The sequence below is a fragment of the Culex quinquefasciatus genome, chromosome 2 (genome assembly GCF_015732765.1).
Source record: "Culex quinquefasciatus strain JHB chromosome 2, VPISU_Cqui_1.0_pri_paternal, whole genome shotgun sequence".
Lineage (NCBI taxonomy): Eukaryota > Metazoa > Arthropoda > Insecta > Diptera > Culicidae > Culex > Culex quinquefasciatus.
In genome coordinates this window covers 25,682,459-25,709,054 of record NC_051862.1, presented here as the reverse complement: position 1 = coordinate 25,709,054, position 26,596 = coordinate 25,682,459, and the positions used below count along the sequence as shown (strand labels likewise).

The following is a 26,596-nucleotide window of genomic DNA, read 5'->3' as shown; positions in this document are numbered from 1 at the left end:
TTGCATCGGCCTTATTGATGAATAATATATAAAAAAGTAGTTTCTGTGATTTAAACAAAAGATTTTCAGAGTGATTATTACATTTTTTACGTTCCGCGAAATTTGCGTGAAATGTGGTGTTTTGAAATTGAGGTCCCCGTGAAATTTGATATTTTCGAGCGTGAAAAATCACTAAGCCTAGCACTAATTATTCACCACGGTCATTTCGAATTCAACGTTTGCTAAAAAATAATCAAACACGTAAAAATAAACAAAATCCGGCCCTTTTTTAAATAATTAACACCGACTTTCAACAACCACCCTACCTCTATTTTAAAGTAATCAACACACACACCGCTAAACTGCTCAATGAATTTGCTCACCTTTCCACGAATACACCACCCTTGTTTACCTCGGTTCGGGTGCAAAAACGGTAAAAACATAAACATTCCGCTACTTCCTCCGTCAGAAGTCGCTTCGCTGTGTGCGTGTGCTCTCCCTTTCCGAACAGGCTTCGGGCGATTCCGATTCCAGCCAAACCGCGAGAATCAATCAAACATGGAAACGGGATCGCTTCGTCGTCGTGCTGTCGAGTGAGGAAAAATTTTCATTCAAAAATCCGGTGCAAAACTCGCGTCGAGTGTCGCGAATCGTGTCGTTTGCGGTGCAGTTAGTGAGGTGCGTCACGGCGAAAGTGTTGTTTCGGAGGAAAACGTGAATTTTGGAGTGGAAATTGGGATTTTAAGTTTCGCCAAAAGTGCACTCTTTTTCCTTTTCCAACATGTCTTCCGTCTGACAGAGACGGTGGCTCATTCATAAGTGATTTTCATTCGGGAAAATTTTGCACTCGTTTTTCGTAGTAGGCCGTGTCCTGGTGATCATCGTCGGAGAAAATGGCCCCCGGATCGAACAACCACAACAATAACAACAACAACAACCGGCAGACCGGGGCCAAGCCGAAAACCAAGTCCTCGAAAAAGAACTCGGTTCCGAGGGAAGTGGTCGCCCCGACCAGACGGGATCTGCAGCAGCTGAATGTGAGTATCTGTGTATGGGTGTGGGCGAGTGTGACGTGTCGGCTGTCAGTGAGCAATAAAAAAAAAGAAGAGAAAAGAGAGGGGATGAGATTTGTGGGTGTTGGTGATGGCACCAACACTTTGATGGTTTGTTTTTGTTTACGTTTTTTACGCGAAGCGCGTAAAAAGCCGACTATCGTAGTGAGGAGGTGGCCTGTCGGTGGGGTTTGTTAACTTTGTTTTTGGCACCGGTTGAATTTTAATTGAAAATTCTCCCTCAACACTTATTTACAAATCTACATAAATTTAAATAAGTTGGTGTCACGAAATAAGGGATATTCTCATATGTTTGTGAAGTGATCCGATTATTTATTGCTAAAAATTTGACTTCCAAAATACGTATTTTTGAATTTTCGATTTTTTTTGTTTGACCATTTTATTGGATTTTGAATTTCCCTGGAAAAGTGGTTTTTATTTATAAATCCCATGAATTCTGAGAATATTTTTGAAATGGTCACAAAAACAATTTTCAATACATTCAATAACTTACTGGTTATAATCTAGACTATAATCTGAACAGGGGCAGCAGTTTTAAGTTAACTTAAAAGAATTAAAAAATTGATTTTTTTGCTCTTTCTTGTGCTTTGGATTTAAATAAACCGCATTTATTTATCCTATTTGATATAGATTGATTAACTTTTTTATTATTTTTATTTGATGTGACTCGCCGGTATTTGTAACACTAAAATTCGTGCAAAAAAACTTATGCACGTGGGTGTACAGAATATGGAGTAAAAGATGATCGAATTGTTCACCTAGTGCTCACATGTGTTTGTGTTTTGGGCGTAATATTCAATGTTTGGCCCTTTTAAAATGTTAGTCTTAATTTAAAAAATTTCAAAATGTTTTTTTTCGAAGAGATCGGAAAATTATACGAATGTTTCATGTATTAACGTTAAAATCGGACCATTAGCTGCTGAGATATCGTCATTGTAAAATGGTGGGTTATTTTGGTGAGATTAAGAAAACTTCAATTTCCGTGTTTCTTTTTCTTAAAGCGGCTCGTTCTCAGCAATCCGAGGTCCAATCTTCAATGTCTCCTAGACAATTTTATAGTAAATTTTTTGAACTTCTCAAAAAATATTTTTAGAAATGGTCACTTACGGTCACTATTTTTTAGAATTGAAAACTGCAAATATTTCGCTAAAATCAAACTTTCGGTGGCTATATCTTGAAAACGGAGCCCTTTATCAAAAAATCTGTAGAGTTCTTTTCGATTGCCAATTCAATTTTGCATTAAAAAATAATGTCAAACTTGTTTTTGCATGAATCTTCGATTTTTTTTCCAAAAATCACTGTTTTTTCAAAAATTCATAGCTTGACCATGTTTCTCTATGGCTCTAAAGTTGCGGATTTTTGTCCCTAAAACATATAAAAATCTCGAAAACCAAAAAATATGTAATTTGGAAAATTGAATTTTAGTGAAAAAAAAGTTGATAATTTTTTTTCCGTCTGCCTTTTTTTCTCAAAAGTCCTCAACAATACCTACAACTTTGCCGAAGACACCAAATTGATCAGAAAATTCACTGCAAAGTTACAGCTGTTTGAATATTTACATACCATTTTTGTATGGACAGCAGCCAAAATTGTATGGAGACTTGTATGGGTGAACCAATAACGCAAAATAGCTTATTTGGTCATAGGGAAAGCCCCCACAAAGTTTAAGTCAAATCAAAAAATACAAAAAATAAAAATGGTCGAAATCGGTCGATTTCGTAGAGAGTTGCTCTTTTAAAATGCGATACAAATAGCACAAGAATTTTTAGTTTAATTTATTTTCCAAAAACTGTTATTTTTAAATAATCTCTTTAAAATTTAACTCTGACCTCTTATTTTAGGAAAACTTTTAAAAATAAAGATTCGGCATTGTTCGGAATAAAATCCAAAGTCGAAATAAAAAAATTACAAACCTTTTCTATTTTATATATTAACCGCTTTTGTTTAGAAGTTTAAAAATATCCACAAAACAATATTTCTAGTATTCTTTAGTACTTTTTCAAAATAACCAATGCGTCATGAGTTTCCTATATACATAAGACCTTTTGAAAAAGTTAGCGTGTGTTGATAAATCCTTCCCAATTCGATACTTTAAAAGAAAATGTCAGATATGAACCGATGAGGAATTCCCCCAGGGTTAAGAAACACTGGGATAATTAAATCACCATAAAAAAAAAGATTTATTTTTTTATTGTCGAGCTTCAGAAATTTTAAATTCAAGATGGCGAAGATGAAATATTGAATAAATGCATTTTGTTATTTAAATGTCTTATGGGCGTAATATTGAATGTTTGGCCCGTTTAAAATGTTAGTCTTGATTTCAAATTTTTGAAAATATTTTTTTCGAAATGTCAGAAAATTTCACGAATGTTTCATGTTTTAACATTGTAAATCGGACCTATAGTTGCTGAGATATCGACATTCGAAAATGGTGGGTTGTTTGGGTGAGACTTAGAAAACATCAATTTTTCTGTTTTTAACCTTTGCATGGCAATGTCTCAGCAACTATGCTGCCCATGATCGCATAAAGTCCCATATGCATTCTCATCGTTTTTGAGTTAATGATGCAGTTTGGTTCAAAATCGTGTGCTCTTTCAGAAAAGCCTATAACATCCGGTACTTTGTTCTAGAAATCCGGAGGAAATCCAGTTTTTTCATGAAAACTTAACACGTAGCCTTATGTGTGGGACAAACTTCAAATGCGTTTTTCTCAACTTGCTGTTTTTGCATATGGGACATTTATGCGAACATGGGCAGTATGGGTCGTATCAACAAAGTTCAATGAGAATTTTCTCAGCTTTTCAAAATTATTTTTTTCAAAGGTGGGCAAACATGGGCACTAATTTAAAAAAAACTATACTAAGCGACTATATTCGATTTTTTGAAAAATTATATTGATTCAAAAATCATAACTCGGTCAAAGATTTTTTGCCCATTCTGAAAATTTCTGAAAAGTTGGCATTTTTTGTCCTCTAAAACATATTAAAAAATAAAAAATAAATAAAAATAGTGTTTTTTTGCAAATCAAGTTTTAGTGACAAAATGTTAAATTAAAAATCACTAATTTTTTTTTACCGTGTATCATTTTTTTCAGTGTAGTCCATATCCATACCTCCTTCAAAAATTAATTCCTTCAAAGATACAGATTTTTGAATTTTACAAATCATTTTTGTATGGACAGCTGCCAAATTTGTATGGAAAATTATATGGACAAACTGAAGATGCAAAATGGCTTCTTTGGGCATACCGAAGGCACCAAAAAAGTTTCAGCCGGATTAAAAAAATACAAAAATTAAAATTAAAGAAAAAAGACCGATTCCGCAGAGAACTGCTCCCATATAAACCTTCGGATAATCGAGTCTGGACTGTATTAGCCAAATTAGTGCTGATATTTTCTTAGTACTATTTTTAATTTTATGAAAGTCCTATTAATTACTAAAAAGTAAGAATTCAACTGTTCCACTTTTTTCACAGCCATTTCCAAATAACTAAACTAGAGTTAGAAATCAAAGGAGCAATTATCTACGAAATCGGTCTTTTTTAATTTTTATTTTTGTGTTTTTTAAATCCGGCTATTTTGGTTCCTTCGGTATGTCCAAAGAAGCTATTTTGCATCATTAGTTTGTCCATAAAATTTTTCATACAAATTTGGCAGCTGTCCATACAAAAATGATGTATGAAAATTCAAAAATCTTGAAGATTTTTTGACAAAGAACTTTGTCTTAGGGCTCTATACAAGGGTAGCAATCCAGATTTTTCGCGAAGCGAAATGTAACGCGTAGAAGCAAATTTTCGAAAAAGTGCAAGATTTCAAACGATTGTATCTTTTTCCCTCTCGACTAATTTGAACGTTTTACACCAAACGAAAGGGAAGACTTACTTAATGATCTTAAAACATGTTTATTACAGTACTTATTTATTTAAGTACTTAAAAGTTAACATAAAACTACTAAAGAATAGCGAACGCTGATTGGTCAAGCGCAACCTTTCCCGAACACATTAATCAGATTCAAGTATCTAGCACTTAGAAAATTTTGCCTTGCCTCCTCCTTCCGTGGAACTGTCACGCGAGAATGTAGCACCATGGTTGCAACATGCCGTGCGATACTATTTAAGTTAGCACTTAGCCTCAGAAAAGTTCAGTGCCTACCGAGGTTTCATCCGAGGCGGACCTCGCGTTGGTTTTTTAAATGCTCACAAATACATTCGCACCCTCACACAAAGCACTGTTTAGGTTCCAACTCGGAAGGGATTGTGTCTAACTTGAAAGGGGGTGTTTTTCGGCAGCTTACTCAAGCAAAAGAAACCAATTTTAATGTTTTTACGTGTATTTATTTGAAAAACATTTTTTTTTCTAAACCCCCTAATCCTCCACATCATTCTCCTCAACACCCACTTTTTCTTACTGTCGCCGGTGTCCCCGATTCGGTCCCTTCTTTCCGTCCGTTCACTCTCCGACCGCATCGCATCCAGCCGTGCTGTTCTCGCCGACTTTCTCGCGGCATACGTTTCAGCTGCTTGGCCGTGCCTACCGCTGACAAGTCCGCTTCTGGCAGACTTCTGCGACGCTCGTTCTTGCTGCTCAACCCGACCTTTCGACATCGTGGCGGCGCCAACTTCGGACAGTATACCTCCTTTCCGCGGGTACCTGTACGAAGCGCGCGGGATCGCGGAATTTCTGCTTGCCGGTAGTTTCCATCTAGGTGAGGAAACCGCAATCTTCGGCTGCGAACACAGCGAAGTTCACTCGCAGCGACTTTTTTTCTGCTTCTCATCTGGCTCTGGGACGGGACGGCTGGATAGAGTCTTCTTTTTGAGTGTTTACGTTTGTATTCTTTTTCTGTTTTTTGCAAGAAAATTTGTGTTCGAAAACAAATATCAAGCAATCTGTGATTCAGATAGCTTGACAATTCAAATTTTCTTGATGATGTTTTTCAACTCAGTGCTCAAGCATGCGGATGACTTTTTCTTTGGTTGAAATGTTGTTTAGTTTTCCCTCGCAGTTTTTTTTTTTGAATTTGGCTGTTAAAATTTGCGGTTGGACGTGGGTGGAAAATCCTGAGTTTATGTTCCATCGTTTTACGGTGGATCCGTTCATAAGGAGCTGCCGGATACAAATCACTTGAAATGGTTGGCAAATCAAAGATGAGTCAAAAAATGTTCACTTCTTAATTTTTTATGTGTTTTTTATAAGTAAGTTTTTTAATTTTCATTTGGATGTGAAAAATGCAATACGATTTAAATGCGTTTTCTTACTTCAATCTAAAAAAATCGTAAAAAGCCTACAAGCGAGCCTGCAAGTCATTAAATGGGAGGGGAGATTTTTTCCTAGATCTGCTCCTGTCGTTGTCCCGTTACGCAAAGAAAGTAAATAAATCTTTCCCAGTTCCTCAAAGAGGAGCACGTCGAATTCAACGGCAATTTTTACTCAACTTTGAAGAAAGTTAACATTCCATAGGTCGCACGCCCTAAGGTGTCAGAATCGAAAGAAATGGCTGGCAAGAATTCAAATTTGTACCAATTCATTCACTTCAAAGAGCAAAAAAGTTTGTTTTTCAATTTGTGGCAATGAGTTGAAATAAAAAGTGCGAAAAAATCAAATAGGCTAAACTGTGGCCATTATTTTTGTTTGCTTTTAAATCCAGTACGATGTTGTTTCTTCACGCCACATTTTAATTTCATGGGAATCACAGGTTTAATATTGTTCAATCTAGATGACATTTCTATGTAACGCGAAAAAATAACAATAGTTTTAAATGGGCAAAAGAATAGTCAGTTCATGAAATGTATTGTTTTTAAAATGAAAATGCTGATAAGTCAACATTTGGTGTATGATAGAAATAAATGCCTTTCAATTGAAAATATTTTAAACAATCTTTTAATGCAATTTACAATTATTTGTGAAATTGATTTAATTTTTCTCAACTCAAATTACAATACTTCTCATTTTTTCCTAATAAGAAAGGACTGGTTTAGGTTGACAGAAGCGGCCATGTTGAAAGTGGTTTAGTTTGACAATAGGTTTTTTTCTCTCTGTTTATCCCATCCCAGGGTTGACAGAAGCGGCCATGTTGAAAGTGGTTTAGTTTGACAATAGGTTTTTTTCTCTCTGTTTATCCCATCCCAGGGTTGACAGAAGCGGCCATGTTGAAAGTGGTTTAGTTTGACAATAGCATTTTTTCTCTCTGTTTATCCCATCCCAGGTTGAGTGGTGTTTTTGACAGTTATTTTGGGTCAACTTGCAAGAAAATTATGTGTTTCTTTTGTTTTTCAAGCGCGCATGCTCGTATAACTCCCAGCTCTAGCGCACACGGTTGGCTTGAATTACTTTTAAATTATTATTAATAATAATAAATACAACTTTGGATTACTTTTATGCAAATTACATGATAAATCGCTTTCCAGATACACTAACGTTTTATTGGGTACCAAACATCATGGATTTTTATACTAGACATAAAAATGGATATTAAGACAGAATAGGATCCTAAAGCCCTATGTATTTTTTTGTACAACGGTAAAAAACAAAATTTTATGCAAAAACAACATTTTAAGATGGATCAACTATGGCATCCTTGGTCAAGTCAAGTAGAATGCTTTCGGTCAAGAAGAGCTGCGAACTAGGCTGCGAACTTAATTTTTAATAATTGAAATATTTAAAAATCTTTTTTTAATCCTTTGTGGTCGTACAAAGTTTCTTAAAAAAAATAGCTCTATCGTTTGGTTCTGAACAATGGTATAATCACGGGTGTCAATAATAATAGTTTCCGCACGCTGATACGACCGCAAGAAAAAATATTCAAAATAAACCAGGTTGACAGGCAAATCAATGCTGAATTTCAGTTCAACTTCGTCGTCGTCGAGCTAACTTGTCGTACGTGCATTTTGGGCCAAATTGAGTTAAGAACGCCATTTTGTGCAGCTCAAAATGCCTCACCTTTGACCCTCACAGATCCCCAAAATTCGATTTCAATCCTGAGATACTCAACGAAATCTGAAAAAAAACTCCTTGCATTTTTGTCTCTTTACATATGTATATAAAAGAAGTTTCAATCTCGTCGTGCTATCTTGCCGCTCCCTGAAAATTGATGTAAGTGCGACTACTGGCCAAAGGGATTTCAGGTCAGAACGCGTTTGACGCACGTGCAAGTTAGATTACCGTAAACATTTGTAATGTAGCACCGGATTCGAGTGGTAGAAATTACAGTTCTCCCATTGTACATTGCAGACAAAAAGCAAAACTGCTCGAATAGAAATACTCCATTATAACTCGGGACTCCGGCAACCAACTTCAACCAAAATTTGGGACAGAAAGCGACATACGACAAGATAGTATGATGATGTCGACTTGCTGATTTTTACAACGTGGTATTTCGTCGGCCATAACCTCCTGTCAGTCGAAGCGATGTAAAATCTTGATTTTATCTCGCAATAAGCAATAATAACAATAATAATATTAATTTTAGAAATACAACCCCTGGATGCAAACCAATTTTCATTTTTGTTTCACTATATTAAGTATCAAACTTCATGGACTTTAATATATGACATTAAAATTTACATTTAAACCAGCCCCTAAGATGATAGTTTTCGTTGCGCGTATCCACCGACAGATGGCAATGTGGGCCTCATCGGAGCTCGTCCGCTAAAAATGTTACCCAAAATTCGTGTGGGATTTTTTTGTTTCCGTAACGGCTTTCGCGGGACTCTCTCTCTCATTTTTTTAGAATAATTCTAATAATTGTTCTCTAAACAAGTATTTCCAGAAAAAATCCCAAACGACAAAATGTTTAACCAAAAACAGACAAAGACTATATTTATTTAAACTATTCGTTATTTTCAAATGTTTAGCTAGATAATATCGAAGGCCGCCATCTTATGCCCACTGGGCCCACACATAACTGCAGATTGTCAAGGGGAACAGATTGGTCGATGCAAAATAATTAGGCACGGGCAACATGTTTTGCGCTTGCAACACTGCCAGTTTTGCTGGGCGTAAAGGGCGGTTGGTGTCCAGCGCGTTTGGATCTGTCAAACATTGGCCAATCTGTTTCCTTGACAATCTGTACACATAACGGGTACGCTCAGTAGATATAGGAGCTGTCAACATGCTCCCTGGTAGATTTTACCAGATTTTGTGACTACCTGGTGTTCTCGGTGTGTTCCGAAGAGGGAAAATTTACCGATCCGTACAAGTGTGGGTAATATGGGTATCAAACATCATGATTTAAGATACTGGACATGAAAATTGATATGTCGCCAGGACTACAAAATGGATATCGCGTTTGTAACAATAACATAAAATGATCAAATTAAACGAAAAGATACACCCAAAGGAAAAATATATCTCAAAATCTGCAACAGTGGATTTGCTGCAGAAAATGTCATATTTTATAACATTTTTGCAGCAAGCCCCTAGATCATTTTTGCCCGCGTATAAACATTTCAGCGATCTGCAGTTCTCACCAACACATATAACGCTGGCCCGTCCCCGAGCAACACTCCAAAGAGAAGCATATGTTGGTGCTCTTTCACTCACTTTTCATCAAGCGTCCATTGTGCGGTGGTAGCGTGTCGGATTAATAACCAAGAAGTTGGTGGTTCAATCCTCGTTCTATTAAGGGTTTTTTTTGTGTAATACAACCAAAAAGCCGTCGGTAATGTCGATAATTGTCGGTAACGGGCAAAAATGTCATACTCCTATATCGCAAAAAATGCATGAGGACAGTTTTCATGCAGATTCTGATATACTTTCATGCTGCCATGCATCACAATCATGCGACTGCCAGTTGGGTGTATAATTTAAAGAGGCTCATGCAAAGTTCTTTGTCATATTGGTCATGTGTAACATAACCACCTGCACCTTTTTTGATTGATTTCCTTTTTTGTCTCTAGAACTTGATTTGGAAAAACACTATTTTTATTTAATTTTTTTATGATATGTTATAGGAGTCATATAATGTGAACTTTTCAGAAATTTTCAAAACGGGCAAAAAATCTTCGACCGAGTTATGAATTTTTGAATCAATACTGATATTTACAAAAAATCGCAAACATTTTTCTAAGCTAAGCTAATCGAATTTGCAATCAAAATGTACTTCAGTGAAATTTTGATAAAGTGCACCGTTTTTAACTTATAGCCATTTTTAGGTAACTTTTTTGAAAATAGTCGCAGTTATTAATTTTTTTTTATTTAAATTAGTGCCCATGTTTGCCCACACCTGAAAAAAATATTTTTGAAAATCTGAGAAATTTCTCTATATTTCTACTTAGGTTGTTGATTTGTTTACAAGTGCTTTTACGTTCCGTTCAACTCCACCTCGCACAGATCACCTCAAAACGCTCTACGCGACTGCGCCGATCACCACACGATCGGCGGCGTACGATTTATAATTAGACTTTTTTCCTTTTTTTCGCGGCCCCGAACCGAATCTAGGCGACGTCGTGTCACGATCGTGATTTGAGAGTGAGCGCCCCGCGAAAAATTTCAGTCTCGAGTAGACCACTTTTCCGATCGGCGCGCGCTTTTTCTTCACTGTTTTTTTTTCGGTTCTGCTGGCTGGCACGCACACTTTTTGTTCTTTTCTTTTCTATGACTTTTATCGACTGGCTAGTGCTAATCGCGATCGTTTACTTCCTGTTCAAGGTCCTCGTCGATTGGGCAACGTCCTCGGGAGCGGCAGCCGCGGCGGTCAACAATCAGCAGCAGCAGAATCTACACCAACAGCCGGGACCATCGGGCGTGGGTGGTGGAGGATCAAGCCATCAGCAGAACTTTCTACTCAAGCCGAGGAATAATCGAACGCCGGGCGAGGGAACCTGTTACGAAATCGGTGAGTCATGAGTCGCGATTTCTGGACCGTTCTGGGTTTCCGGAATCGGAAGAACATGCCGAAACTATTCGGAAGGAGAAGAATCCCACGCGCAACCAAAATGAGTAAAAGTGCATAATTTTAGAATCTATTTGTGGGAATATCGCGCGCGTACAACGCACGCCTTTTTGCGCCAAAAGTATGTGAAGGAATTTTAATTCAAGAACATTAGTGTGTATTTTGAAGAAAGAAGATGCCCTCGTCTGTTTTGCAATGTTGCTAAGCGTAATGATACAAGCGCGTTAAGCGTGTTGTGGCAGCGAGGGAGAAGACGCGTCGACAACGGCTTGACCTTGGACCGACGAGTGGAAGAAAATAGAAATTTCGGTTATCGAACGGCGGTGGCGGCGGCCTTTGAGAAACGTGAAATAAAGTCGGTGACGTTTGAACTGGGTATTACGAATCGGTGAAAGGTCGATATCTTGTGTGAGTAATGGCTCTGCGAAAAAGGATTAGTTGCCTTGCTGTTATTGTTTTGTGCAAACAAAGTACAAAAAATCTTAGTCTTTCGTGGGGATTTCACAACAAATTTTTCGATTTATCGGTCCCAACATCCTCCCACACACAGACTCTCCCGGGGACAAAATAACGTTACCGGTGATGATCTAAACGAGCTTTCTGAGACATAACAGTTTCAAGCGGTCAGTGAGCTGATGATGAAGTACATCTATACAACGGATCAGCTACCTTCTGCAAAATTACTGCCGTTTTAGCTTACTATATCTATCCCTTTCCTTAGCAAATTCCAAAGTCAATTTTGTTACGTGATATTTGAACGACCCTCTATGGAATTTAGAAGGCCTACTAATGCTGGTTGTCTTAATTTTGAAATTCACTTCCAGAATAGTTTTTTCGGTAGAGCTTTGGATAGACCAGTATTTAAAAGATCTGATCCGGTTATAATGCAAAAATTGTAACCGTTCAGTTACAAGATCCCTAGTATTTTTAATATGTTAATTTATTTATTTATTATTTAATGTTCTTTGTGGTAAATGTTCAATGTTTTGGGTTACGAGCTATAGGAAACACCAATATTGTATAGCGTAGTCCCCCGTCAACAAACACAACAGAATATTGTCTCTTAAGAAAGGGCTCAGTGGGTGCAAGGGGGGTATCCAGTGGGTGCAACTTAAGAGCAAGCTTCTACGATGTTGGCGGTATTGGGGGATGACGGTTGAAGAGACCGATGACGGATCCTTCGAGGCAGGTATGATCGCCGTGAATCGGCCATTTCAATCCCGGTGTTCGTGCGAGAAAGTTGAGTGCTTAAGTGAAAGTTTCTAAAGTGAGCCAGCAGAAGACGGAAGAAGGATTCCCGCATCACCCTGCTGTTCGTTCAGGTAAATCCTGCGTCCCTGAATCGCCCGACCTGGCATTCATTGCTCACGATTTGTCCCCCAGGACCTTTTGATTTCGTCCACAAAGCGTACGCGCCTCACACTCGCACGGGTCGGTCCATGTACAGTAAGTGCGGAGGAGCCAGTACATGCACCTAATCGTAAAAGGACCTCTCGCTCTGGATCTACGGATCCATAACCCGTAAAGGAGCGTTTCTCTCGGGCTGAAGCCCTAATTATCAAGGAGACCCTTCTCGGAACGACCGTTACGGTGATCCCGTGGTCCGCCCGATCGAGTCAACGAAGGAAGACACCGTAAACCTCGACACCAGCCTACGCCATTGCTGGTCAGTACGCGCCATCCGTCCGCCATCGCTCAAGCCAGCCCGCGGTTTTCCACGGCCGCCATTGCCACCCAAGAGCACTGGTCGATGTTCCGTGCGCGGCGCTGAAGCGAGCGTGGCCATCCGAGTGGTGCTAGCCCACCAAGAACCCGAGCCAACCGAAGCCGAAGCAGAAGTAGGAGAAGAAGCAGTGCATCAACGGTACGTACCGCAGCAGTTCCCGAACCCCAGCAACCCCCACAATAGCCCAAATATCCCCCCACATCACACACACAGTAGTTTCCATAGTTTTTAATAAATTTAGTCTTAATTCCGTATTTTTCTTTAGTTGTCTTTAATAAAACCCATCCCTTGATATTTCCCACAAAATTGCTTCATTTATTTAATCCGCGTAATCCTCCGACACATTTGGTAAGCCGACTCTGTTTTCCGTTCCTAGGGGAAGAGTTAGTGCCAAGAGCTTGCCGACATCACAACCTTTTCCTTTACTACTTTGTAAATAAGTATCAAAATGTTATTAACTTATCCTGCATCGTGGAATTATGAAAATTGAATTTGTAAAATTATGCTTATAATTCCTTAGAATATCTATAAATTTATTGAAACTTTTCATATGTCAGCGATTAAAAAAATCACCAAAATCAATTTTTCAACCAATTTTTGATCTTTAAAAGCATTGGTTAGAAGCACTCTTAAAATTTTAGAAAATTTATGGGTTGGAAGTTTTACTTGTTTTATATGACTTTGCCAATGTTTTCAAAAATGTATTTTTTTTAGGTGTCAACGTTGGCTGTTTTTTTACTTACATTTCCTATATTTTAGGTAAAAAGAAGTATGCAGTAATTTTTCTAGCCTCTACGCATTTATTTGCAATTTAAATGATAATGGTGCCATTTTATAGCAGAAAATGTGAAAAACAAGCAAAAAATTGACAAAGTGGTCATAAAAACATGAAAAAATTAGATAAATGCAAATTTAAATACTTAAAAATGAAACAAGAAAAACATAAAACAAGAGAAGTAAAGTTTTTCGTAAAACAAAAGTTGCTCAAAATGACCTCCTAAACACGGGAAAATAAAAAACATCGAAAAAAATTGGGCAGTAGAGGGTTAATTTTGAACAATTTTATCAGGGTCTCGAAAAAATGAAAAATTGGTGCTCAGGGTGATAGATAGAAAATGTTTTCATAGAACAATGAATTCTTAAAAAAAAAATACATTTTAATACATTACTTGCTATTTGTTCATCGTTATTTTCTTGGAGCTCAAAGAAAAAATAAATCATGTGTTATAAAATGGTTTAAACTTCATATTGTAAAATCCATGCCATTTACAAACAAACTTTTGCATTGGAAATTCACAATTAATTATCGAACAATATCTTTGAAAAAAAAGGTTTGATGTGAAAAGTTACCGATTGTGATTGGACACTCAATACTATTTTTAACTGAATGAATGGACATGGAAAAGAAAATCTGAGTAAATACAAATTTAAAAAAATAAAATCTTCAAAAAGAGTTTTAATTTGGTATGATTTTTTAAACAGCTTCAAAAATGGCAAAACATTTTTAAGTTTAAACCAGATTGGCCATAATCTCGGAAATTTGATTGATAACCGGGATTTTTAAGCTTTATTAAAATTCAATAAACTTTTTTAAATTAATTCAACGTCTTTTTCTCCATAGAAGTATAATGATTATTCTAAAAAAGCAGTGTTGGTATTTTCGCGCTCTCGCGAGAAAAATTTCTCTCTCTCGAGTTCTCGCCGCGAGTCTCGAGCTGCCGAGAGAAACTCACCGATTGTCCGTGCTCTCCTCCGCTCGCGAACGGGCTTTCTCGCGAGCCAGAATTGCCCGTTCGCGAGAAGTTGAACGAACAAAAAACAACATAGCGATTGAAGTTACACCTTTATACGATCGCCTGGTCCGTATTCATAAGCCTGATAAACAAATTGCTAGCTTGGGACGAACGGATAGCCAGAGGCGCTCGCGAGCGCTCGTGTCGAGAGCGAGAACGCGAACGAAAATGCGAGCGCGAGCGAAAAGAGAAAAGTACTATAAGTTCTCTCCCTCGTTCGCGAGCGAGAAATGCTTTCCTTCTTCTCGCTCGAATTCCAACACTGAAAATAAGGAAAGGCAGACAGATGAAAATGAAGTGAAAAAATTGAAGACATGTGTTGAATATTTTTCTATATTGATTTTTTTGTGTGATGAGAGTCATATTTGCTCTCCATCCGCATTGACTATTTCTTATTGTTCTTGTTCTTTCGCTCTTTCTACCATCATTCTCTTTTTTGTCATTGTGAGGGGATCATCGATCCATCTGCATTTTTCTTCTTGTCTTTCTTCATAATTTTTCATTGTTTTTTCTCACTTACTACCAGTCTGTGTGAGGGGATACTGATGTCGATTTGCTCTCCATCCGCATTGACCTTTTCTTATCTATGACTTTTCGGTATGTTATTAGTAGTTAGAATCAAAGCCGGGGATTGGGGAGGGAACATCAGGGCAGTGGACAGTATGCTGTAATGGCGCAGACTAGATGTGGAAAGTGGAAGACCAGAACTACATCACAGGTTTTTTTTTTTAGTTGGGACCCGAATTCAAGGAAAAACATTAGGGCTATTTATTTAACCGCCATCCCAACCTCCAACAAATCGAATTTTCATTGAAAGCATTTTTGAAGTTGATAATTCGTAAATTTAACGAGAATCGATCGAAAGACGGCAAAAATTTACAAATAGCGTTTAGGGACTGTTTCGAACTTACGAACTTAGAATTGAACTTACTTTAGGTAAAAGGAAAAAGACAAAAGTGTCCCTAAATGGAACAATAAGAAATTAATTATTAAATTATTAGTTTTAAAAATATGGATATAAGTATAATACCCTGGGCTTTGTCATAATGAGTGTCATAGGTTTGATGCTTGTTTGGCAAAGAGTATGATTTGATTCGATGTGGAATTAAAATCGAAGTGTTCAGTACCACTTCATGCTGCGAGAACCCACTTTGGCGCAGTCTCAGGGCTTAATCGATGGCCGGTAAGCTGTCATCGAGACAAGGAGGTTCTCCGATAGTGGAAATATCACATTTGTACAATGAACCGCTACATATGTGATTTTTCCCTATCTTAATGTGGGTGTCAGATGCGGGTTTTTATTTTTTTGTTTAGTTTTTAAATTTAGTTTTTGTAGAATTTAGGATTTTTACTATAAATATCAACTTGTTATACTTTGCCTTTAGTTATTTAGGGACAAAATTAGTAACAGTGAATTTAGTAATTCTATCAGAATCGGTGATTTTCATTCAAGTAGCATAAAAACCATTATGATTTGTCAAAATTTTCGTAGAGTCTCGATCAATCAATAGTGAAATGATATCGGACTAAGTTCGTTGATCTGTTGAACTAACGGTTGTCGGATTATGATTGTATCGACCATTGTTGCGAATCGAGGATCTACTGGAATTATGACGATCAAATGGTCGTCTCTTTTTCAATTCACGACTTGTAAAATGTGAACTGTTATTAATTTTTATTTGTTTTGTGAAGCCAGACAGGTTTTACAAAAAAACGTTTTTGCTATTAATTAAAATGTCGGGGATTTGAGATAAGCGTAGCTTTCGGATATGTTACTTTAAATCTTGTATTCAATTCAAGTTAGGTAGTTATCCGCAAATAAAAATTTGGACTTATATGAATAATTGAACATTTTGGACTTATGAATAACACAGAACTGTGCATTTATTCTAGAGTCAGATCCATACAGCGTCATTGTTTATTTGGTCGAAGTGTACTAATTCATTGGCAGATCTGATTCTAGTTGTAATGTACGACAAGACTACTGACGGACGTGACAGGACGAGGGCCCAGTTTAGAGGTTTCGACATCAACGATGTGCGGCTGGATCACCCTCCCAAAAAAAAAAAAATAAATAAATAAATAAATAAATAAAAAATAAATATGGATATAAGTATAATACTTACCCCAAATTTTTTATCTTTCAGACAACCTAACCCTCCAGGACAACAGCCGCTACATCCCGGCGGTACGTCCGATCGTGCGTCGAAACCTGCTCAGTGAAAGTGGCAGCGGTGCCGAGTCCGGTGAACTGCACAACACTGCCGTCGGCGTGGTCATCCCGACCACTCCAAACTCTGCGCTTCAGAGCTTCCGGTTGAACGACACCAGCGGCGGTCCCTCGACTAGCAGTGGTGCCGGAACTTCTAACATTAACAACAACTTGCTGAACAATAGTGCTGCGCGAAACGTGCTGAATCCGTTCCACCAACTTCAACAGCAACAGTCGCAGCAGCAGCAGCAGCAATCTTCGCAACTGCGAGCCTCTCCACTGAGTTCACGCGTTCCGGACGGTGCCTCGCAGAACCAGCTGAACTTGAACAAGAACTCGAACCAGCAGCAGCAGCAGATCCACCACCATCATCACCACGGTGGAGCCGTTGGCGGTGCCAAAGCCAACAACTTTGAGGACAAGCTGAGCCAAATTCAGGAGTACATCAAGCTGACCACCAATTTGATCTCGTCGGTGCAGATTGACAACGTGAGTATTCGATTCTTCGCACACACGCAAAAAAGGACACACCCCAGAACCTCTCTCTTTCGCAGAGCACTGGGAACACTAGTGGGACACAGAAACGGAACAACACCGACGACCTAGACCGCAACAATAGTTATAGTAGAAGTTCCGCTGGTTCTGGGCCCGAAGTTGGTGTTGGTTGTAGCATGGGTGACGAGAGTTGCTATTTTGTGCCGATCAATTCCACTAGCTTAGAGAGTGTGCGCGCCAGCGATTCGGAGGTGCGTTTTTCTGCTGTACCAGTCTCGGATTGTGTGATGTGGCTAACTAACTAATCTGTGCCTTGTGGCGTTGCGTGGAATGTGTTCTGCTAGTATGGCTTACTAACCCAAATGTGGCTTTTCAAGTATTGGTAACGAGCAAAATTTCAACTCTCTTGTCACGGTTTTGATGACCCAACTGATGGGGAACTCAGAATAACACAGCTTTCTTTACTAAATCCAACAAACCTAAAACAAAACTAAAGTATTCTACTTATTACCAATTAAGTTTTACATTTTTCAAATTTAAATTATGCACCACGATTAGCAACAAGCTTGAGATTTATTTCTAGATTTGCAAGCTACTTAAAAAAAAATAGTTCAAAAAATTGAACAAATATTTCTTGATGGATGAAAATTCACCATAATTTTTATTTAACTTTTTTAATGGTTTTTTTTCGATTTGGCTGGCATATCTATTAATCAATCTTGAACCTATTGCTAATGGCGTTCTTGAGAAAAAAAAATGTTTACAAATCATTACCTTAAAAAAGTACTATTTGCTTTCAAAAAAAAATTCAATATGTTTTGTCCAAATTTTGAATATTAAAAAAGCATTAAAAAATAATATCTCCCAAACAAGATTTTGCACCATCACGCAAAATGGCTCAGAAGTTGTATTTTCGTCCCTAAACATGACAACGTTTTAAGATACATATTTTGGGAATCCAACCGGTTATTAATCATAAGTAGGTAAATAAAAAAAGATTTTTTTCCGAATTACGAAGATTCATTTATTATCAAATCCAAAGCCAAATCCTATGCCTTTCTTTAGTAAGAAAAGCAAAAAGTAAGATTTTCTATAATCTGAACGGCACATCCGATCGAGATCAAATTTGTTTCAGAAGCTCGGTCATGGTCTGGGCTATGATATAGAAAAAAAAATTCAGAGAAAATGGCAAAGGAATAATTTTGGGGACTGCCACAAAATTGGCTTTTACCTTTTTCCCTCATTATTTATTATTTCACATATAAAAGCTGAAATTTTGAACCCAACTTTTAACAAGGATGAAAATTCGGCCGGAGGTAGAACTCAACAAATGAAATTTTTCGGAAAAACACATGATTCGAATGTATCATTTTTTGTCTCATTATTATTAATTTTGGCTGCTGTCCATACAAAAATGGTACGTAAATATTCAAACAGCTGTAACTTTTGAGTGAATTTTCTGATCAATTTAGTGTCTTCGGCAAAGTTGTAGGTATTGTTGAGGACTATTGAGAAAAAATGTAGGTACACGGAAATAAAATTGTCGATGTTTTAATCAACTTATTTTTCACAAAAACTCTATTTCCCAAAATACGTATTTTTTGATTTTCGAGATTTTTTATATGTTTCAGGGGATGAAAACCCGCAACTTTTGGGCCATAGAGAAGTATGGTAAAAAAATCTGCCGCCGACTTATGAATTTTTGAAAATAATATTTTTTGGAAAAAATCGAAATTTCACACAAAAAAAACATTACCTTATTTTTTATTGTATAATTGAATTTGTGATCGAAATGTACTTAACAGTTTTTTTTTTTTTTGCAGGCCAAGGATTGATACCTAAGAGCATGCAATGGCACTGACCTTGTTGCGTGCTCTTCGGTTGACGTCCACGTAAGGAACATCCTGGAAGGAGCGTAACTAACTACATCCGTAGTTCTGTTAGATCATCCGAATTATCTTGATCAGAACAGTATAGCTCTGGTTCCTTGCGAGTGTCCTATTTTCTTACCTCCACGTTGGCTTGGTTTTCATGATGACCTAGCTGGTGGCCTGTGAAACGGATCGTAAACCTTTGACCACCGCGGGTCAGAGTCGAGACGGCTAAAAGAAAGGGCGCAACAATGTGGGAAAGGAAGTAATTTGTGATTGTAGACGGTATTGTTTTGATTCGCAGTATGTTGAGTCAACTGCTGTGGATGTACCTGAAACATCGCACAACGGGGTTTCTTTTCTCTTCATTCTCAGCTACCACCTATCTCCTATTTTTATTTTGCTCTTCTGATTCCCAATTCTTCACTGATTCTTTTATTTAATATCCAACATTTGATTTTAATTTTACTAACTTTTGATTCTCTTATCTCTCAAAGATTTTCCACTCTTTTCTATCAATTGATACTGCTGTAACAAACTTTGCTCTGTTTTTTTTTTCCTTAAAAATATACTTTTCCTTAATGTACTAGTAATATCAAGTCTATTTATCATTCGCCTAATCTTTTTTGATTTTATTGCGAATTTATTTATTTGAATAATTGCAGGCCAAGTGCGAATGATGCTGATGATACCTCTTCAGTTGACGCTCAGGCGAGGAACATCCTGGAAGGAGCGTCACTGACTACGTCCGTAGTCCTGTTAGATCATACTTGATCAAGACAGTATAGCTCTGGTTCCTTGCAAGTGTCCTATTTTCTTACCTCCACGTTGGCTTGGTTGTCATGATGACCTAGCTGGTGGCCTGTGGAAACGGATCGTAAACCTTTGACCACCGTGGGTCAAAGTCGAGACGGCTAAAAGAAAGGGCGCGACAATGTGGGAAAGGGAAGTCATTTGTGATTGTAGACGGTATTGTTTTGATTCGCAGTATGTTGAGTCAACTGCTGTGGATGTACCTGAAACATCGCACAACGGGGTTTCTCTTCTTTCCATTTCATCTACCACCTATCTTCTGTTTATTTTGTTTCACTGATTTTCTAACGCGGCTCTGTTTACTATCCTCCATTTGATTTCGATTTTACTCATTTGATTCTCTTATTTCTCAACGCTTTTTCACTCTATTTTACCAATTGATGCTGCTGTAACATACCTTCTGCTTTCCCTGCTTTCCCCCTTCCCAATCAATCAATCAATCAATCCTTAATTTGGCAGTCAATTTTGTTTATCATGTGCCTTTTCTTTATTTGTCTATTTGAATAATTCAATATTCATTTTGGGCCAATATTCAAATTTGGGCCTATAAATTGCCCTCAATACAATCTAAGCTTGTTTTTTTACCTCTATTTATTAATTATTGTTAATTTCTTTATCTTCTTCATAAATTACTATCTTTCTTTTACTATTGATTCTTCAGATAGTATATTTCTTTCACTGTCCATTGTTTTCAATCTTTACCCTTTTCTTCAAACAAATGAGGTTCGAGCCCTTACTCATTTTTTGGAGTGATCAAAGAATTAACACAAATATTACTATTGTACTTTTGAAAAACTTTTATAAAATGCTTAGGACCAAAATTGTAACAAAACACCGCGACAAAAGAAATAGCAACATAAAAACACGACTCAACACTAGGAAAGATTTCAGGAGAAAACAAAACACAGTAAAATAACCATTAGTTTTTGAATTCAAACTAAAAATAAAACAGTTTTTGCTTTAATGAAAGTTGTTAGGCACACTTTAAATGGTTAGGCGCTTATACTTACATCAAACCCTACGTAATGTACCACCCCCGGCCGAGTTAAAATGCGTAACCGGAAAAGAAGGTGTGCATGCCTGGCACGAACACTCAAAGCGTGTTCTAGCGTGCTGCTCGTACTGACTCAGAGCAAGGGTGAGATGTAGGTGTAAGGGCAGTGCGTGTTCGTCGGGAACCTAGTGCATAAGATCGGTCAAGGCCCGTTCTTACACTGAAAATTGCGAATTGCGAATTGCGAATTTATTTATTTGAATAATTCTTTATCTGTCCTATAAATTATCATTACTATAATCTAAGCTTGTTTTGTATCTCTTTTTATTAACTATTGTCTAATTTTACATCTAATACATCTAGCTTCTCATTTTTATTCTTCAAAATACGCTCATCATTCTCTTACTATTGATACTTGATTTTTATAAAATAAATTATCTTTTACTGTCAATTGTTTTCAATCTTCACCCTTTTTTCAAACAAGTGAGGTTTGAGCCCTTACTCAATTTATGGAATGGTTAAAGGATTAACACAAATATTACTATTGTATTTTTGGTAAACTTTTATAACATGCTTAGGACCAAAAATTGTAACAAAACACCGCGACAAAAGAAATAGCAACAGATAAACTCAACACTAGGAAAGTTTTCAGGAGAAAACAATACACAGTAAATAACCATTAGTTTTGAATTCAAACTAAAAATAAAACAGTTTTTGCTTTAATGAAAGTTGTTAGGCACACTTTAAATGGTTAGGCGCTTATACTTACATCAAACCCTACGTAATGTACCACCCCCGGCCGAGTTAAAATGCGTAACCGGAAAAGAAGGTGTGCCTGTGCATGCCTGGCACGAACACTCAAAGCGTGTTCTAGCGTGCTGCTCGTACTGACTCAGAGCAAGGGTGAGATGTAGGTGTAAGGGCAGTGCGTGTTCGTCGGGAACCTAGTGCATAAGATCGGTCAAGGCCCGTTCTTACACTGAAAATTGCGAATTGCGAATTGCGAAATGTACTTTACAGTTTTTTTTTTGAAAAGGCCTCCATTTTCAAGCCACCGAAAGTATGAATTTAGCGAAATATTTGCAGTTTTCCGATTTTCAAAAATAGCGACCATGAGTGACCATTTCTGAAAATATTTTCTTTGAAAAATTCAGAAAATTTACTATCAAATTGTCCAAGAGACATTGAAGATTGGACCTCTGGTTGCTGAGACAGCGGCTTAAAGAAAAAGAAACAGGAAAACTGATTGTGGTTTAGTAGACGAAATACGTATCTGTCAAGATATTAAAAATATATAGCGGAATTAAAAGGAACAACTCGTCTCTTTGTATTCATAGGAAAATTGAAGTTTTCTAAGTCTCACCCAAATAACCCACAATTTTCTAATGTCGATATCTCAGCAACTAATGGTCCGATTTTCAATGTTAAAATATGAAACATTCGTGAAATTTTCCGATCTCTTTGAAAATAATATTTGTAAAAAAATTAATCAAGACTAGAGGGCGTAATATTGAATGTTTGGCCCTTTTAAAATGTTAGGCTTGATTCAAAATTTTAACATCTCAAAAATAATAAAATACGTAATTTGTTAAATTGATTTTTCGTGAAAAAAAAAAGATTTTTTTGATAGTCCTCAACAATACCTACAACTTTGCCAAAGATACCAAATTGATCAGAAAAATCACACAAAAGTTACAGCTGTTTGAATATTTACGAACCATTTTTGTATGGACAGAAGCCAAAATTGTATGGAGTGAACCAATGACACAAAATAGTTGATTTTATTTTTTCAACAATTTTTGATTTTTCAAATCAGTAGAAGTCATGAACAAGTTTGGTCATCAAAAACATTGAATATTGAACGTTTGCTCCAGTACAGCCCCTGATAGAAAAACAGGAAAAATGTGTTTTTTTGAGTGTTGATTAAAAATCTTCCAATATTCAGAAGACGGTTGCCAAACCGATCAGACTCGATTGCCCCAAGCCTGGGTCATCGTACTATTTTATTGTTTTACATAACCAAGTGCAATTTCTCAATATTTCATCATCGCCATTTTGACCGCCATCTTGGATTTAATGTTTTCTGATAAAGTGATCAGGGCAATTTTGGAATTATATTTTAGCTCAACTACGAAAAACAACGAAAAAAAAAAGATTTAAAACGATTCTTCGACATTTGCCAAAATGGTTTGCTAACAAGTTTATCTGGAATATATTATTCAGATAAAAGTCAAAAGACAAAGAGGTTTCAAATAAATAGAAATAATTTGGCCAACATTTTCAGCCTGGTGAATCCAGTTACCTCAGGAAGATGGTTGCCATAGTTTGGCGCCTGCATAGCTCTATGTCACACAAGCGTTAAACGGAACAGGCCTACTAAGGAAAGTTTACCGCAGCGATGTTTCGTTGTACATGGTTTGAGGAAGTGTAAAGATTCATCACCATACAGTTCGTGTTTTGTTGATATATTTTTCTACATCACTACTAACACATCGAAAACATATTTTAGTTGTTTCAATAGTATTTTTATAGTTCCAAACGCTAATCCAAACTTGCTTTCTCCTATCTCTTCCCCCCCTACACAGTTAAACGGCCCCCGTCCCCAGTCGGTGCAGAGCATCCAGAGCACCACCACGCACTCGGCCACGCCCGTCCAGACGCCCTCGTACGACGACCTGCGCTACCGCATGGAAAACCAAAACAAAAACATGCAAGCCCTGAAGGAACAGCAGGCGCACCTGCTACGTCTCCAGCAAGCGGCGCGCCAACAGCTCGCGGACATGGAGGCAATGCGGGCGCAGACCGCGCAACCTGTGCAGTTGGAGAACTTTGAGTCGGTCGAGCAGGTCCAGGAGGGCATCGGGGGGATTATGGAGCGGATGCGAGTGTTGAGTACGTTCATTCAGAACCAGCAGGAACTGGGGAATATGTTGGGGGGTGGGGCGGACAATGACGACGTGCTGAGCGAGCAGGTTGCGCTGCAGCAAAAGTTTGCCGAGTTGCGGGACAAGAAGGCGCAGATGCACAGCCTGGTGTCGGAGCTGCAGAACTTGAACGTTGAGGCGAGCAGACAGTTTGATGGGCAGGCGGCAGGGGTTGAGCGGAACGTGCCGATTGAATTGACCAATGCGCCGGCGACGGCGGCGGATATGCGGAAGGCCACGAAGACGTTTATCAATCAGAGTCAGAATGTGAATCAGGGGGAGGTTATGAATGGTGGTAGTCGGGGAGGTTCGATGACGCCGAAGGTGGAGAACGTGGTTGATGGTGGGAGTGAGGAGGGTTTGGATGAGGAAGAAGCGGAGGCGATCGCGGGGACGGCGGACATGCTGAACGATAAGATCAACGAGATAAATGCGATGAAGTCGCAGCTGCGGAGATTGAAGGAGATGATGGACACGGTGAAGTTAATGGAGATGAAGACGGGTGGGTCGATTGACGAGGACGAGGAGGACGCGCCGGAGGAGAACGACGAGAATCCGGAGGATGAGGAGGAATCGGTGGAGAATTCGCGCTCGCCGAGCGTCGCTAGTCAGATCAGTGATCAGCAACAGGGTGCGGGAGGTGGTGCTTCAGCGGTTGACGAGAGTCGGAGGGAGCAGCTGAACCAGCGAGTTGAGGCGTTGCACGCCATGACGCGGGATTTGAGGAGCAGGCCAAGTCGATTGCGGCGGAGAGAGATGCGTTGAAGAATGCGAGGTCGGAGCTGCAGAAGAGACGGAACAATGTGGCGGAGTTGCAGAACCAGGCGGATTCGCAGGCCGCGGAAAAGCTCACCAATCATGTGGCTTCGTATGTGACTTCGTCGGCGGGAGCGACGAGTTCGAAAGAGATGGCGCTGAAGGCCGAGTTGGAACAGAAGAAGCGCGAGTTGGAGCAGATTGCCAAGATGACGCAGAGCATGAAAAAGAACACGGAGTTGTCCAGGAGGAATACGGAGGTGACGACGGCGCAGCCGAAGGTTTCTTCCGTGTCTTCAGCGGATTCGCTGCGTTCGCAGAGTCATCCTCCGGTAATTCCACCGCCGCCATCGGCTTCAGCTGTGAACAACACGAGCGCAAGTAACGCTACAAATCTCTCGAAGCATTCGGCCGATTCCGGAGTTACGGATATCTTTGCCAATGCACATCTTGAGTCTGGAAGCTATCAGTCGAGTAGCACGCGGAGTTTGAACATGGTTCCACCAATGCCGGACATTTGCAACCGGGCTGATCGATACCATCATCGCAAGTCCGAGGACGTTGGCACGTCAACAGGACGTAACGAGCGGACTTCACCGTGGCCGTCCCATTTGTTCGCTGGAGCAGGTCCGTCCAGCTCGAACACCGGTCCACAGAGTCCGCACTTTCACCCCTCGTTCGGCGTAGGTTCGGACATTCACTCGTCCTACCCGGCCTACTCCGGCTATCCAACCTACGCGAACCTCCTCCCACCTCACACGCCCAACTCGGCGCCAGCTCCCCACCCGATCCGCTCATGTTCCAGCACTTTATGCAGACCCAGCAAATGCTGATGAACTCCATCACCCAGTGCAACCAACTGCTCTGGATCCAGCAGCGCGAGATCAACAACCTCAACAACGCCGTCCTCCTTCTCCAGGAACGCATCCTCAACAGCGGCCACGGCGGCATCCTCACCGAGTCCCACGTCCCCCGTCCAACGGCCACATCCGCGCCGAATCAACACCCCCAACAACTCCCTCTCCTCCAACCCCTCCGCCATCTACAGCCGGGCCCGCCCGAGCAACCCTCGATGCAGGTCCACCAAGGGCCAACCTCCCTACCACAACCTCCCCCAACCTCCCCTACTCCACCCCCTCAAACAACCCCTCCCAGCAATTCTTCACCCCAACCACGACCGCGACCTCCCAATTCTCCGTCAACGCGCAAATCCAGCGCAACAACAGCAACATCACCCGCAACTACCGAAACCTGCGCCACGTCAACATCAACACCGCCAACAACGCCATCTACGAGCAGCAGCAGCAGCAGCAACCCAACTCCTCTACGACCATCACAACTTTATGACCCAAAACGGAACGGCGAGCTCAGCCAACGAGGAACAGCAGACGTACAACAATGGTGGTCCCGTTGGTGGGGGGAACCTCGGCCCGTCCAACATGATCAACAACTTGGCGAATGGGCCGCCAACGGCGGCGCCGGCTTGTATGAACAACTTGAACAATAGCAACGCCAACAGCAGTAACGTGCAGCAAGCGTTGAACAACCAGGTGCTGCCGGGCGTGCGGGCCAACAATTACTGGGATAACTTTAGGAGGTGAGTTGGGGTTTTGGACAGGTCCGGTTGGAAGCTCGAATTAATTTCCGTTCTCTTTCTTTCATTTTTTCTTTTTTATGTTTTTGTTTCGTTTCTTCTCCGGTAGATGGTAGAGACTTGCTAGTCGGTAATCGTTAGGGTTTGCCTCCATTTTAGATTAGTAACTTATTTTATTCTTGTAAGCTTAAGCAATAGAGAACCACATTCAAAATAGTTTTGGGTAGGCGCGATCAATGCATTTGTCCTTTATTGTTACCTTTTTTTCTTGTTATGTTTTGAGATAAAGTTACTCGTAAAGTTGATGATTCCTCGTGGTGAAAACCATACGTTCGTACCTAAACAGTTTGGTTTAGCTTGTTTTGGCTGGCTCATCTTGTTTTGAGTTTACCAGTGGTAAGTGTGTGTATTTGATGTTTGTGTGAGTTTTTGCTTGTAAATACAAAACCTTGTGTGAGTGTTGAAATTGAGATTAA

The 26,596-nt window shown here is 39.2% G+C and overlaps 1 protein-coding gene across 1 annotated transcript; it reads left to right on the top strand.

The window, feature by feature from the left end:
• Positions 1–457: 457 nt before the first annotated feature.
• LOC6031716 (myb-like protein I) lies at positions 458–26,437 on the top strand. Its single transcript, XM_038257607.1, is given in 13 exon segments — positions 458–657; positions 840–1,016; positions 10,699–10,885; positions 16,609–17,162; positions 17,228–17,419; positions 23,432–24,491; positions 24,494–25,302; positions 25,305–25,491; positions 25,494–25,535; positions 25,538–25,667; positions 25,669–25,838; positions 25,841–26,123; positions 26,230–26,437. Coding segments are annotated over 12 exon segments (3,765 nt in total). The 5' UTR covers positions 458–657; positions 840–872; the 3' UTR covers positions 26,237–26,437.
• Positions 26,438–26,596: the final 159 nt, after the last annotated feature.